The sequence below is a fragment of the Brachypodium distachyon genome, chromosome 3 (genome assembly GCF_000005505.3).
Source record: "Brachypodium distachyon strain Bd21 chromosome 3, Brachypodium_distachyon_v3.0, whole genome shotgun sequence".
In the NCBI taxonomy this organism is placed as follows: domain Eukaryota; kingdom Viridiplantae; phylum Streptophyta; class Magnoliopsida; order Poales; family Poaceae; genus Brachypodium; species Brachypodium distachyon.
Window position 1 is genome coordinate 26804801 of NC_016133.3, and position 13259 is coordinate 26818059.

General features: G+C 44.2%; 2 protein-coding genes, 1 long non-coding RNA gene and 1 pseudogene across 3 annotated transcripts; 1 reads left to right on the top strand and 3 right to left on the bottom strand.

Annotated features, from left to right (window-relative positions):
- Nucleotides 1-103: 103 nt before the first annotated feature.
- Nucleotides 104-3971, bottom strand: LOC100831746. Its single transcript, XM_003571727.3, has 14 exons — nt 3824-3971; nt 3687-3731; nt 3475-3573; nt 3002-3112; nt 2403-2577; nt 2257-2313; nt 1993-2129; nt 1838-1897; nt 1674-1751; nt 1517-1587; nt 1369-1433; nt 884-942; nt 702-785; nt 104-613 (listed from the first exon to the last, which is right to left on the bottom strand). The coding sequence occupies exons 1-14, from the start codon at nt 3905-3907 to the stop codon at nt 545-547; spliced, it is 1194 nt and encodes a 397-aa protein (XP_003571775.2). The 5' UTR covers nt 3908-3971; the 3' UTR covers nt 104-544.
- Nucleotides 3972-7546: 3575 nt separating this feature from the next.
- On the bottom strand, nt 7547-8590 carry LOC100846121 (annotated as a pseudogene).
- Nucleotides 8591-10356: 1766 nt separating this feature from the next.
- LOC100845819 (ribulose bisphosphate carboxylase small chain PW9, chloroplastic) lies at nt 10357-11296 on the bottom strand. The gene is made up of 2 exons (XM_003573862.3): nt 11098-11296; nt 10357-11006 (listed from the first exon to the last, which is right to left on the bottom strand). The coding sequence occupies exons 1-2, from the start codon at nt 11242-11244 to the stop codon at nt 10626-10628; spliced, it is 528 nt and encodes a 175-aa protein (XP_003573910.1). The 5' UTR covers nt 11245-11296; the 3' UTR covers nt 10357-10625.
- Nucleotides 11297-11353: 57 nt separating this feature from the next.
- On the top strand, nt 11354-13227 carry LOC112271524. The gene is made up of 2 exons (XR_002964607.1): nt 11354-12133; nt 12202-13227. It is a non-coding gene; the product is annotated as an uncharacterized LOC112271524 (long non-coding RNA).
- The last annotated feature ends 32 nt before the right edge of the window (nt 13228-13259 follow it).

Here is a 13259-nt window from a genome sequence, read left to right on the forward strand (position 1 = left end):
CAGACCAAAACTAAACCAGGAAAGTACCTCATTAAATATCCAACCCCAAGCCGAGGCCTAAGACATAACCAGTGTCCAAGAACTTGATTGGAAAGCAGTACACTAAAGAAGGCAACAACCCAACATTTTACTTATCCGAGGTTGTTAAGTACATTACAGATGAATTGGGAGGGTACATTCTGGGCACAATCTAACAATACCTGAAATGACATCTTAATATCTTATCAGTCGTTGAGAAGCAATTTCAGAATTCAACTGTTTTCTTTACAGAAATTGTTGCAACCACTGATGTTTTTCTCTAGTGAAATTCGCAAGATCTCTCGAGTTGGTTGGTCTACCAGCCGATAATGTTATAGTATAATTTTTTTGATAATCTTATAATACAATAACAAATCTCTTCAGTCTACCATTCTAGTATTTTGCGCCAACTAGCATGCTGTATAAGCAAGGATTCGACTCCTAAGCAGGGGTCACGAGCTCCGTCAAGGACAACTGGCAGCTTCACACATCAGAAATCCTGGTGTCTCAGGTACCTGATTGTAGCTCACGATTGATTCCCCGTCTCAATGTCTCGATTCACATTATCTGATCGCTGTGCAGGAGATGAGTCGCCCTGTATACAGCAAGCGGGTGAACCAGCCTACAGAGTAATTCAACAAGGGCATAGGTGCATAGTGTCAGAATACTACAGCTCATCATACCATCCCAAAGTCTTCAGATTCACCAAGGCAGTTAGGTGTTTCAGCATTTGCAGTTCCTGGCTCTGGAGATGGCAAGGCAGAATGCTGCAAGCATGGGTGGGAATTCACTTTGTCAACATGGGCATAGAGCTCCAGAAAGATTGTAGCACGCTTGAGAATTACCAGAATCAGATGGGACTTGCCTTAAGGAGCACTGGGCTTTGTACTTCTTTTCTGACTGTGCCAATTTCCAACTTATATTCTACATTTACAGTGGTTGTAGAAGTGATAAAAAAGAGCATCATGATTGTACACAATTCATATTTCATAAATGAAGCATGTCATGCACATCTGAAACATCAACGGGCGGTGGTACATATATGACTTGATTAATTTACATGATGCTATTCTCAGGATAATATACCAAACAACTGATTATATCATTGGAAACAACGTAGCCAATTGCTTTGATGGACTATACGCAGAATGTTCCACTTGGCATAAAGGAAGTTGAGAAATGTGAGCGGAAGTGCAGCATTACCAGATGGACAATATTGTTCAATTCACAGCCATGTGTTGACTTACATTCTAAGCCATCTTTAATACCATATGTAGTTACATAAAAAAATATCTTAGAAAGTTTCTGTGAAAAAATTTCCATGGCGCTCTTTAAGAGTTGATGAATTACCTGCTTCATCAATTACAGGTACCATCTTATGCCCATTACGTGGATCACCTTCACTACCTGGAATACTATTTGTTTCGCAATCCAATATTAACAGCATGATAAGGTTATGCTGTTATTGCAAATTCCAAATTTTGAATGAAGCTCTCACCTTTCTAACTCTTTGCTCACATTATCTTGTATTTCCTGACTCTCAGAGACCGGTGAAAACCTTTTTGCTCCCTAGTATATAATTAGGAGAAGTGGCTAAGAACTGCAATGCTGGTAACAAGAAATGCATAAACGAGTAAATAACATTTGTGTCTTGCCTGATGTCCAATATTGCTGATTATGTCTTGAAAATTCCGTAAAGCAATTTCCATGTTGTGAAGCTCCATAAGCATTGCCTGGATGAAGAAGAACAGACAAGATCAATCTGACTTTCTGTAGTTTCAGAGACAATAGGACATGTATGACATCATAATAGAATGACCTGCTTATCTTTAGTCAGCCTCTCAATGATCTCATCCTTCACCAGCAGGGCTTTCGTAAGGTAACAACGTTAATGAAAAACAACAAAGCATGGCATTGGTATGAATAGAAAGTAAGAATGAATACGTGCAATGCTTTTCACATCGTAATGGATATTTCTTCTAGTTGTGGGTGAAAATTGTTGTTAAGCTTCTCAGCATCAAGTTGTCCCTTCAATTCATATATGATTCTCGCTCGATTTCGAAGTTCAAGTTGGTAACTAGTTATTTTGTCTCCCAAGAAACTAAGTTTCTCTACATAAATGAATAACCAGAATCAGAAAAACGAATAAAAATAGATTGTCCACATACATGGTAACCATAATTGCTGTAACATTACAATTTGAGACTAATGAAGCCATATTACAAGAAGCAAACATACCAACAAAATCTTTCTCGAGTACAGAAATCCTTTGGACCTTACCCTTCAAATCAGAGACTGAAATAATAATGTGCGGAGAATTAGTGCAAAAATAATAAAATATATTGGTTGATGTTATAGCCATAAAGTTCTATTTGTGTCCATACCTATATTTTCCTTCTCACAAACTAGACATTCCACATCACCTAGTGCTTGTTTCACTGCAGCAACTTCCTTTCCTACTGAACTGAACAATGCCAGATGAGAATTTAGCTTTTCTGAAATTACAGCAATCTGTTTATCCTTCAACTGGATTGTCCATTGCAGAGAACAAGCAGAGTCCTGCCTATCAAACACGGTATAGCCAAACATCAGTTTTGCTAACATACACAGTTTAGAACTCAAGGCTATGTAGCATATACTATTCATACAAACAAAAATAATGTGGCATCGGCAAAACGAAATGGTATTAAATCTTTAGAAGTTCCTGCATGCTACAAACCAATGAATGCTTCATGTCAAGATTATAAATACCCAAAGGCAGAGAAGGAGATGACAGACAGTACACAATGTACACAAGACAAGATCGCAGCTGGTAACGAAAATCAAAGAAAGTGGTACACTATGATCTCACACTCCTAGAGTTGTCCATTTTTATATCATGATGATGTAAAAAAAATTAACAGATAGATGAAGGGAGCCTTGCAGGAATATGCGACTACCACAGAGACGTGAAAACGGGACAGACATAAAAGCAGAAACATGCCTCATAATGTTTCATGAAAGTCTCCCTTGATTGAAGCAGCCTCTCCATGCTTTCTTTCAAATCCTTTTCGTTTCTCCCAAGCAGCTCGTTTTCATTTTCAAGGCACTTTACCTGTACAGTAAGAAAACAACTGTGATGACTCTCCCCGTGCAAATAAATGATCCCACACAAGGGGAAGATTCGAGAATTGGCTAGCCGCTATTGCATCATGGAAAATTCGAAACAGTATTGCTTGTGTCAGATCAGCTTTACACCAGGATATAAACCAATGTCATGATTCAACAAATCTAAACTTTATAGACATATGTAATCTAAATTCTAAAATGCCGCAAACCAGGGGTCTACGTGAATTGAAACACAGCATGCAGACGCCAGGAGGGTAAAACTGAACAATTCCAATACATGCCACGAGAACAGCTACTAGCTAAAGGCCGAACCGGGGAGAATGGAGGCAAGAACTAAGGAGCACGAACCCTGGACTCGAGCCTCCGCAGTGCTTCATCCCTGGCTGACACCTCCGTTCGCAACTCCCGCGTCTCCCGCTGTTGTTCCTCCTCTGCCTCCTTCCATCTCTGCACCATCCATCCGATTCCACCCAAAACCCCGTTAGAAAAACATGAATCATTAAATTACAAAAACCATGAGAACGACAGCACCAATCGAAGCCTACGCGAGCCGCAGAGACCTGGCTTGCTGCGTGGATTTCCTCGCGGGCGGCCCGCTCCCGCTCCTACGAAGTTTGGGGAGGGAGAGAGGGAAAGGAAGGGAGGGTTAGGACCTGAGAGATTCTAGACGGTTCTAGAGAGTGGTGGGGTGACTCACGCGGGTGAGGCGGAGATCCGAGACGAGGGCGAGAAGTTGGAGCTGCAGTTCCGACATCGCCGCCGCCGCCGCCTGCCCCTCCATTGCGCCGGGGCGAAAGACCGTTTCCTTCCGTTCAGCTACTCTGCTGATCCAACGCCACTTGCATTGATCTGCAAACAAGACCGTTTTTCAAAGGAGTATTTTTCTTAAGCAACTAATTAGTTTATGTCCTAATATTTTAAAATGCGCATCGAAGAATCAATTCTATTTTTCTCAAAAAAAGAGTATAATTCTATATATATTTCCTCCGTCCAACAAAGGATGTCTTAATTTTTACTAAATTTGAATGCATCTATACACTAAGTCATGTTTAAATACATCCAAATTTTAACAAACTTGAGACATCTTTTATTGGACGGAGGAAGTATTCGATTTTGGCAGGATTTTCCGGTTGTCACATTTTACAAAAAGAACCTTGTCAAAAGGTTTTTTCTTGACTCTTGCTCTCGCTGCTCCTTTGTTTCTTCTCTGGTTCTTCTCAACCATAACTAGCGCTCTGAATAGATCCGTAGGCTCGTCAGCAATGAAGTGAGGGGAGAAGACAAATCAGCTGCGATAGCGCTAATGCGTCATTAGTAGCGTCTCCTCCGGTGGTGCATATCCCACTGGGTTATTGCCTCTAGTAGGGTTCCTAGGCTTAACAACGGCATTGACACCAACATTTTGCCGTACTAGGGCCACCTAGCTAGACGGAGCCCCACATATTGATTAATCTTTGTCCGTTGTCTGTCGCCTAGCTGTCTCGCCGGACTGCTCACCCCTTCGTTCGCGTCTCGCAGCCACCTCGGCGTTGCAGGGACAATGAAGAAGGAGACTAGGATGTCGAATGGGAAAGCAGGGAGGTTTGTGCAAAATTTCCATTCAACAAATTATTTAATGTGTGCGAGCGTACCGACATGGCAAAAGTCAACATGCCACATCAGTTGGTCAGACGAGGTCAAACGAATCTAGGATAGTTAACCAGTAAACAAATAAATTGGGACTTGGATGTGCATTCTGAAAGGCTTAGGACAGAGTTGGCTCTTTTCTTAAAAAACTAGGATCCCAACACATTTACACTTTTTAAAAAGTGGAGATGAAAATGATTCAAACCAAATCCTCTTTTTTTAGCTCCGGCGTAAACTTGTGAATGAAAGTGAATCACTTTTGTATCATTGATCGAGACATGATCTATTTATACAGGGTTTAGGGATGTCTAAGAGGTGCCTTTGTAGAAAGAAGACGTACGATGCTCGTAAGGCCTGTACATAATGGTAATCCTAACCGCTAACTTTAACAATCTCTTTTTTCTCTTGAGAATTCCTTGTATAATTTTGACAAACTTGTTACAGTAACCTTGAGGATCTCCTAGAAAACACTGTAGGAAAAATATAAGGAGAAATATAGAAATTTTAATGTATCACTGAAAACTCCTGGAGAAAATGATAAAACATATTTATGACATCTAATCCCTTCCACTAAAAGATTACAGTAAAAGAAGGCGCGTTACTTTTTTTCTCCTTGATGTTCTTGATTTACCATTAGTCAAGTTTACAGAAAAATCTACAGACATATACAACTCCACATTAGTTTTATTAAATCCGTCGTGATATATATCTTTATTGTATATTTCGACTTACCCATGCAAAATCTATAAAGGCATGTTTAGAAGTTTTTTTTTTAAAGGAATATCATATGTTGGAGGTGTGATGCAAATGTGCAAAACAGATTGGTATCAATTTTATATGATCACTCACAGCACTACTGTAGTCAAATTTCACCTTGTATGGCATGTATCTTTCATAGCACCATACTACTGTAGTACTCCCTTTGACTCATAATTCTTGTCGTGTATTATCATGTTTTTCATGTAGTAACGAGGTACCATACTACTATAATACTCCCTCCGTCTCATAATTCTTGTCGTGTATTATCATGTACCATACTACTTGAACTAAAATAGCGACAAGAATTATTGGACCGAGGGAGGGAGCACAATATAGCGTGTATTATCATGTTTTTCCCGAGTTATGGCCTGGGCAAATGTGCCATGGATTGATGGATTTAGGTTGGATTTTTGCTCTTTGAGAACTAGTCACTAACATACTACTGGCAGAATTGTCAATAATTTTTTCCCACACCGTCTAGATTCTATAACTATATCGGCTACGATGAAGGCTGCATTTTGTGATTTTTGCTTGAGAATCAGATTTCTGTAACTTATTATGCCTTGGTAATACTGAACCTAAAATTGTTTCTCGTGCAGGGAGAAAAAGAGTACACACCAGCTCCTATGCTATAACGAATGGTTCTAAAAAGATTGACAGCTTTAGATGTGTCGCACTTCATATTTTCATTCGGCTTTAGCTTTTTTTTATTAGTGCTTGCAACGCTTCAAACATTCAGTTATGATTTACACAACTAACGTCAAAATGTTCTTTCTTTGGCAAGTGCACTTTGAAAAGGCTTAATGCAAAGTAATGTCACTTGCTTATATCCAATCAAGAATTATGAGAATCTCACTATATAACAATATTTGTCTTCATTCAAATTTAACCTTTGTTTATATTGTCTTGTGCCAATTTTTATCATTCTATTGTTAAAATAGACGGGTGCGACAACGCACGCCATCATGATCTAGTAATCAGCGCAAAAGAGCAGGCTTACTCTCCGATCCATGGCAAGCATTAAGTACTTTTAACAGAAAAAGGTAACGGAGAGTCAACGTCAGTGGTATAAAATCAGAGCAATAATGGTTGTTCATGTAGTAATGGCGGGACATAGCCATTGTAGAAGCAAATACGGAGTACTCCATACATGAGGGTTTTTACGGTACCCCTATGCTGCCAGGGAGGAGGCAGTACAGAGTCTATCTAGCCGTCGATTTTTTTTTTAGCATTTTAGATTTTCACCCGTTTCGTTTCCTTGTTTTCTAATTAAGTCCATAATACTTCTAAATAGCTGTATAGCACCAAACGTAGGAGGCAGGACGTCGTTCCTCGCCGGCCGGGAGATGAGGCGGCTTGGTGGCGGCTAGGGCACGGCGCGGGACGAGAGAGATTTGTTTTTCAGGTTTTGGCCTCCGATCCCACCCAACTGTTCAATTGAACTATCTCCTGCAATCCCGTTGTAGCGTTGCTGGTGCACTCGTCCGCACCGGACGCCATCGATCAGTGTATTGGTCAACTCTACGAAGAGGAATGACACAAAACCATCCAGTGCTCAAATCTTCCAATGATCATGGAGTCGAAGCATGAAGGATTGGGCACGACTGCAAGAAACATGCCGATCGACTGAATATGAGAGGAGTTCGAGCTTGTCCAACGCCGTGCTATGCTGCTTCATGCGAGTATTGGGATTCATGGCCCTCGTCTTGTCGCAGTTACAGAGCCGCCGGCGAACCGCCATCTGCTTCCGTGCCCATCTTGACGGAGTGGCCGAACGGCCCGAGATGAACCTACACGGCTGCGCGGTGCTTGCCGGCCACGGAGCGGACGAGAGGTGGTAAAGACATCTGCGATACAAATTTACTATCTAGACCGTGGTCAAAGTGGGAATTATTTTTCTGCCTCGCCGATTTTTGCCTGCCTCGCCGATTTTCGTGGAGCAATATCCGTGAATACTGGTCATACTCCTAGAGCAGTATACGGGGATCTAGACCATTAGATTGTTGGCAATGAACGGTTAATATTCATCCCAGTGTACCATAGAAGAACTCTTTTTCTCATTAGTTAACAGAAAGACATAGTCGGCGGATTGTACATTACTATGTGTATGTAGCCGGCCGGCCGGCCCGTGCTAGCATGCTCCTGGAGACCTGGACATATATACATCGGTACATACACAAACATTGAGTCACAGACAAAACGGAGAAATAAACCTTGGCAAACAAGGTTGCCACCAGTGACCAAACGCAACACACTTCATATATGAGCTGTTGTTTCAACTTGCGGTTTAGGCCTTGCCGGACTCCTCGCAGCCAGGTGGCTTGAAAGCGATGAAGCTGATGCACTGTACTTGCCTGGTGTTGTCGAAGCCGATGATGCGGACATAGGCGCCAGGGTATTCCTTCTTGACCTCCTCCAACTCCTTGAGCACCTGCGTGGCGTCAGTGCACCCGAACATGGGAAGCTTCCACATTGTCCAGTACCTCCCGTCCTAGTACCCTGGGGAGTTGCCGTGCTCACGGAAGACGAAACCGACCTTGCTGAACTCGAGGCAAGGAACCCATTTGGAGCGGATGAGATACTCGATCTGCTTCAGGAGGGACTCCACGGTGAGAGGTGGCAGGTAGGAAAGGGTCTCGAACTTCTTGATGCCCTCAATTGGCCACACCTGCAATTAGATTAAAATTAGCACACAAAGTGTGATTTGAGACACATATCGATGGAGTATTTCACTTCACACATATCGGTATGATGATATACATACCTGCATGCTCGTGATCCTGCCACCGTTGGAGACGCTGCCGAGGCCAGCGCCGGCAGAGCGGCGGCTGACGGGGAGCCCGGCGGTGGACTTGAGGCCCCGGAAAGGAGCAACAGCGGTAGCCGCCGCCGACATCACTGTCGGACCCATAGCATCCACCCTTGTATCACTAGAGTATATCTACTTAGCTAATATGCTAAGTTTGGCACGGAGAGAGGAGGTCGAGTGGACTTCATTCCTGGTCACAAGGGTTTATATATACCATATAACATACGAGCAATTTGTGATTAATTTGTTGTCGTTCTAGGAGATGTGGAAAGGGTGGATGCCGTTCGTTGGTTGCCTTATCCGTTCTAGAGAAGGGATGGATGACCGACGCTCGCTCAGCCGTCTCCTTCGTCCATCGTTGCCAATCTTTCTAGCTATAATTGGAAGTTCCAAAGGAACATACGGTTTCATGCCTACTTCCATCGGCCTATCATGTACCAATCCAATAAAAGGACATCGTTCAACCATCAATCCATGTGTGTGTAGTAAGTGATTGGCTACGAACCTTCAGCTGACTTGCTTTATTGGATATTTCTGTAAAGCGAGTCCACGGTGTGTGGGTTTAAAATCTCGTGGCGGCAACTGTTGACGGGTGCAAATATCAGTAGCCTTAAAACAATAAACTTTACTCCGTCCCTTCCGAAATGCAAGAATGTCCTAAGTCAAACTTCTTATGCTGCAGGACCATAGTTTTTGAGGTGTTCTTCTCACGAGTCCACGAAGAACGGGAATTTTTTGGTGTCGGGTAAGGGCGGGGGAATATATAGATGCTAGCATCAGCATGACGGGCTAACGGGTCAGGTAGGATTTTGGACGACGTAGCACCTGACATGTGGGGGCCACATGTAAGAAAACCTGTCAAAATGTCATAACCCTCTGTTTTGGTCAACTTGATACAATCTGATACAAAACGTGTGGTTTTCCTGACAAATTAGCAAATTTTGTGTCTCTGTGAGAAGCACGCCCCAAAAACTGTGGTTCCGTGAAATTTATTCACTAGTTACACTTTATCTACAAACATCTACGATTCTAAAATAGTTTGGTATATATTTTCCGTAATATAATTATTTGATATTCTAAATTCGGGGATTTGTTCTTATAAACTTGGTCGAAGTTTAAAAAGTTTGACTTCGGACAAAGTTACGACTTTTTACATTTAGGAATGAAGGGAATACATTTTAGTAAAGCAATTGAGGAATTGACAGAATTAAATATCTTAAATTATACTGGTCCATCGTGTACTCATGGCAACAAAATAAATTTATAGTCGAAAAGTTGGACCATGAAAACTTAAAACGTGATACATTAAAATTGTTGAATCACTCTACATCTTGTAATTTTCTCTTGCAACCTTCTGGCGCGCTACTCATTCCACATTTGGTACTATATGTATAAATGTATATATATACCGCATTAGGAGCCTCTATTACTGTTTTAGTATAAATAGCAGTTTCCATCGACTATGCACTTCATTAACTTTTTCTTCACGAGATAACTTGCTTATCGATTTTCTTTAATTATCCAGATGGCTTCTACTAGTTTGTTTCCTTGCTTACTGGGATTTCCGCAGACTTTACGGTTAGGTATTATTGTCGTGTGGACAACACGGTGGCCGGATGTTGAGATGATGATGTCCTTTATCTCCGTGTTGCTTCTGAGGACTGCGGATCCGAGGCTAGTGGCGGTATGGGATGCCTCTCTACCTCTTGATCAGGTCAATCCGGCTCAGCAAGAGGCGGATCGATGGTGGCCGGTGTGACTAGAAGCGGGGAGGTATATATGAAACGTTTCTTGCTTCCAGCATCTCTTCTAGCGGTATATATGTCGTCAGCTGGTTGAGGGATTGATGGCAATCGATCATGGCTACGATGACATGTATACGCGCCGGTAGGAACACATATCAGGCAATGTCGATGCACCTGCATTGGGCCCTTGCTGAAGGTGGTGGTGCGTATGGCAGTCTAAAGATTTAAGACACAAATTTAGACTTAAAACTTAAATAATCAATTTGTGCCAGCGGGAAACACACAAACACGTACCGGTAAATTATCATAATCAGAATTTGTCGACGAATTTGATATTCTTTTACAAAATATACTTATCTTAATATGTATAACCGGAGTTTATATTACATGCCCCTCTCCCAACGATAGTTGTAGTACTCTTATAATAGTAGTACTCATGAATACAGTTAATCCGGGTTGTTGGGAGAGATCACATGCATAAATACAACATGAAACAAACGTGTGAAAAAGGTACATAAAATCGGTGTGACCCGTTCTTGTATTATAAGAAATCAACTTGCTTAGGCCTTGCCGGACTCCTCACAACCCGGTGGCTTGAAGGCGATGAAGCTGATGCACTGCACTTGCCTGGTGTTGTCGAAGCCGATGATGCGGACATAGGCGTCAGGGTACTCCTTCTTCACCTCCTCCAGCTCCTTTAGCACCTGCGTGGCGTCGGTGCACCCGAACATGGGAAGCTTCCACATTGTCCAGTACCTGCCGTCGTAGTACCCGGGAGAGTTGCCGTGCTCACGGAAGACGAAACCGACCTTGCTGAACTCGAGGCAAGGAACCCACTTGGAGCGGATGAGATACTCGATCTGCTTCAAGAGGGACTCCACGGTGAGAGGCGGCAGGTAGGAAAGGGTTTCGAACTTCTTGATGCCCTCAATTGGCCACACCTACAATTAGATTAATAATTAGCACCGAAAGTATAATTTGAGACACATATCAGTATTTCACTTCAACATATGTACATGATGACATACATACCTGCATGCACCTGATCCTTCCACCGTTGGAGACGCTGCCGAGACCAGCGCTGGCTGAGCGGCGGCCGATGGGGAGCCCGGCGGTGGACTTGAGGCCCTGGAAAGGAGCAACGGCAGTAGCCGCTGACGACATCACTGTGGGAGCCATCGTACACGTACGTAGATAGCTAACAAGAGGAGGCAGGCTTGCTTGAGTGCTCTCTAGCTACAGCGGCTTATATAACTGTAGGCTCCCCACCCATCCAATATCAGCACAAGATCTAGGAGGGGTGGCTGCAGTTCGCCGCGCGGATTTGCCCAGGCCACGCTGGCATCCTACGGATCAGGTCGGGCGCCACATGGCCGCACGAAATGGCGCGCGTTATCCTCTGGACGGATACAATTGGCTGCAACGCACTCTGCAAATCATGCCATGAAGTGACCAATTTTCACCTATCAGGATAGATCCAATGTGCCACGGCATGCACTCAAAAACAGAACTTGCTAATCCCTCCAATCCATAAAAAATCTCGCCCACTTATTAGAAAATTTGTAATGAGTTAATGCAAAATGAGCAGCACTTTTTATGAACTAGAGGAACAACAAATTAAGAGAAACTCTTCTAAGATCTTATCGAGAACGAAGCTTGCCCCCGCGTCGCTCAGTCTGGGGCGACACGGGCGGCAACCACACCAGCCCCGGCAGCAGCCTCTCCCCGTCCTCTCCTCCCCCTCGCCGCCGCCGGGCAAAGCCCGCACGGGGACGGCGGCGGCGGGGCTGTTTTTCTTGGCGGGGGTGTCCTAGAGCTCTTGGCTGAGGCGTTTGAGGTGCTGCCTCATCGTGGTCGCGGCGTCTCCGGCCCGATCCGGCAGGCTATGCCTCGTCTTCGGCTAGATCCGGCCGGCTTCCTCCCGGATCCGGTGTTTCCCCTCGTTCTTCCTCTCCCTGGTGCTCGGTCTGCTCGTGGCTGCGCGGCTTCACGGCGGCGCTCTTCGGCCGGATCTAGCTACTCGTTGGCCAGATCCGTCATCTCCTCCGGCTGATCCGGCATGTCCCAGGTCTCTTCGTTTCCATCATTTTTCCTCTCAGTTTGGTGAGGCGGCTGATTGAACTTCACCGGCGGCAGATGGGCTGCTGCTGCGGCCATACATGGTCCAAGTCGGTCCTTTTCGATGCCATGGTGGCGTGGTTTTCATTTTCGGTCGCGTCTTCGGCTGCTGCCCGTGTGCGAGGTATGGACGTCGGCTCCGGTGTTTGGAGTGTTGCTCTGGATGAAAACTGCCCGTGTGCGAGGTATGCCGAAGACAACGATGTTGTAGCGCCGTTTTCCTTCTTGGAGGTGTCGTCGAAGAGCTTCACTTTCCCTCACTTTGATGTTTGGTGTCTTCGGGTGAAAACCTAAGATTTGGCTATGGCCAGATCGGGCGACAACGGCGTTTTTACGTCGATTTCCTCCTTGGGGGCGTTGTCATGGAGACAACGACTCTTGGTGGCATCGGGTGGTGTGGTCCGTCTATGGTGGAGCTTGTTGTCTCGAGTTGTTGAAGGTTTGGTGGTGTCTCTTCTTGTGTCATGTGTTAGCTTAGGCTGTCGGTTTGTGTCCGGCGAGAACGTGCGTTTCTTATCCTTTGGTGCGGTTTCGGCATGTGATGCCTTTCGTCTTCACTATCGTCACGTAGGTGTCGTGTTGTATTCTCGGTGGTGTGTGGTCTTTCGGCTTAGCCAACGGCAAGTGGAGGTATGATCTCGGTTGTGTATTGCCCTTCGACTTCATCGGCGGCACATCGGCGTCGCGGTGGGTCTCAGTGACGCGCAGCCCTTCGACTCTGCCGGCTACGTAGGTGTCATGGTGCGGCCTTGACCCTGTGCTTCCCTTCAGCTACGGCGACGACATAGTGTCTGGGTGGGCTCGTCAGATCGACGCCTTTCGACTACATCAACTATGCTCTTCATTGTGCATTTATTTTGCCATTGACATGTTTCAAGAGTCTAGGTTTTTTCCTTGTGTTTCTTTTAGCAAATGCTGTTCTGCAGGCTGGCTTTTGCCCACCCGATCAGAAAAGAAAAACAAATTAAAGGCTAAAATCAAGCGATGTTATATTCCCTTAGCTATTACAAATATGGATGATAAGAGTTATTTATCCTTTTTCAACGAGTAACCCTTTACTTGGAAGTTCCATGTGC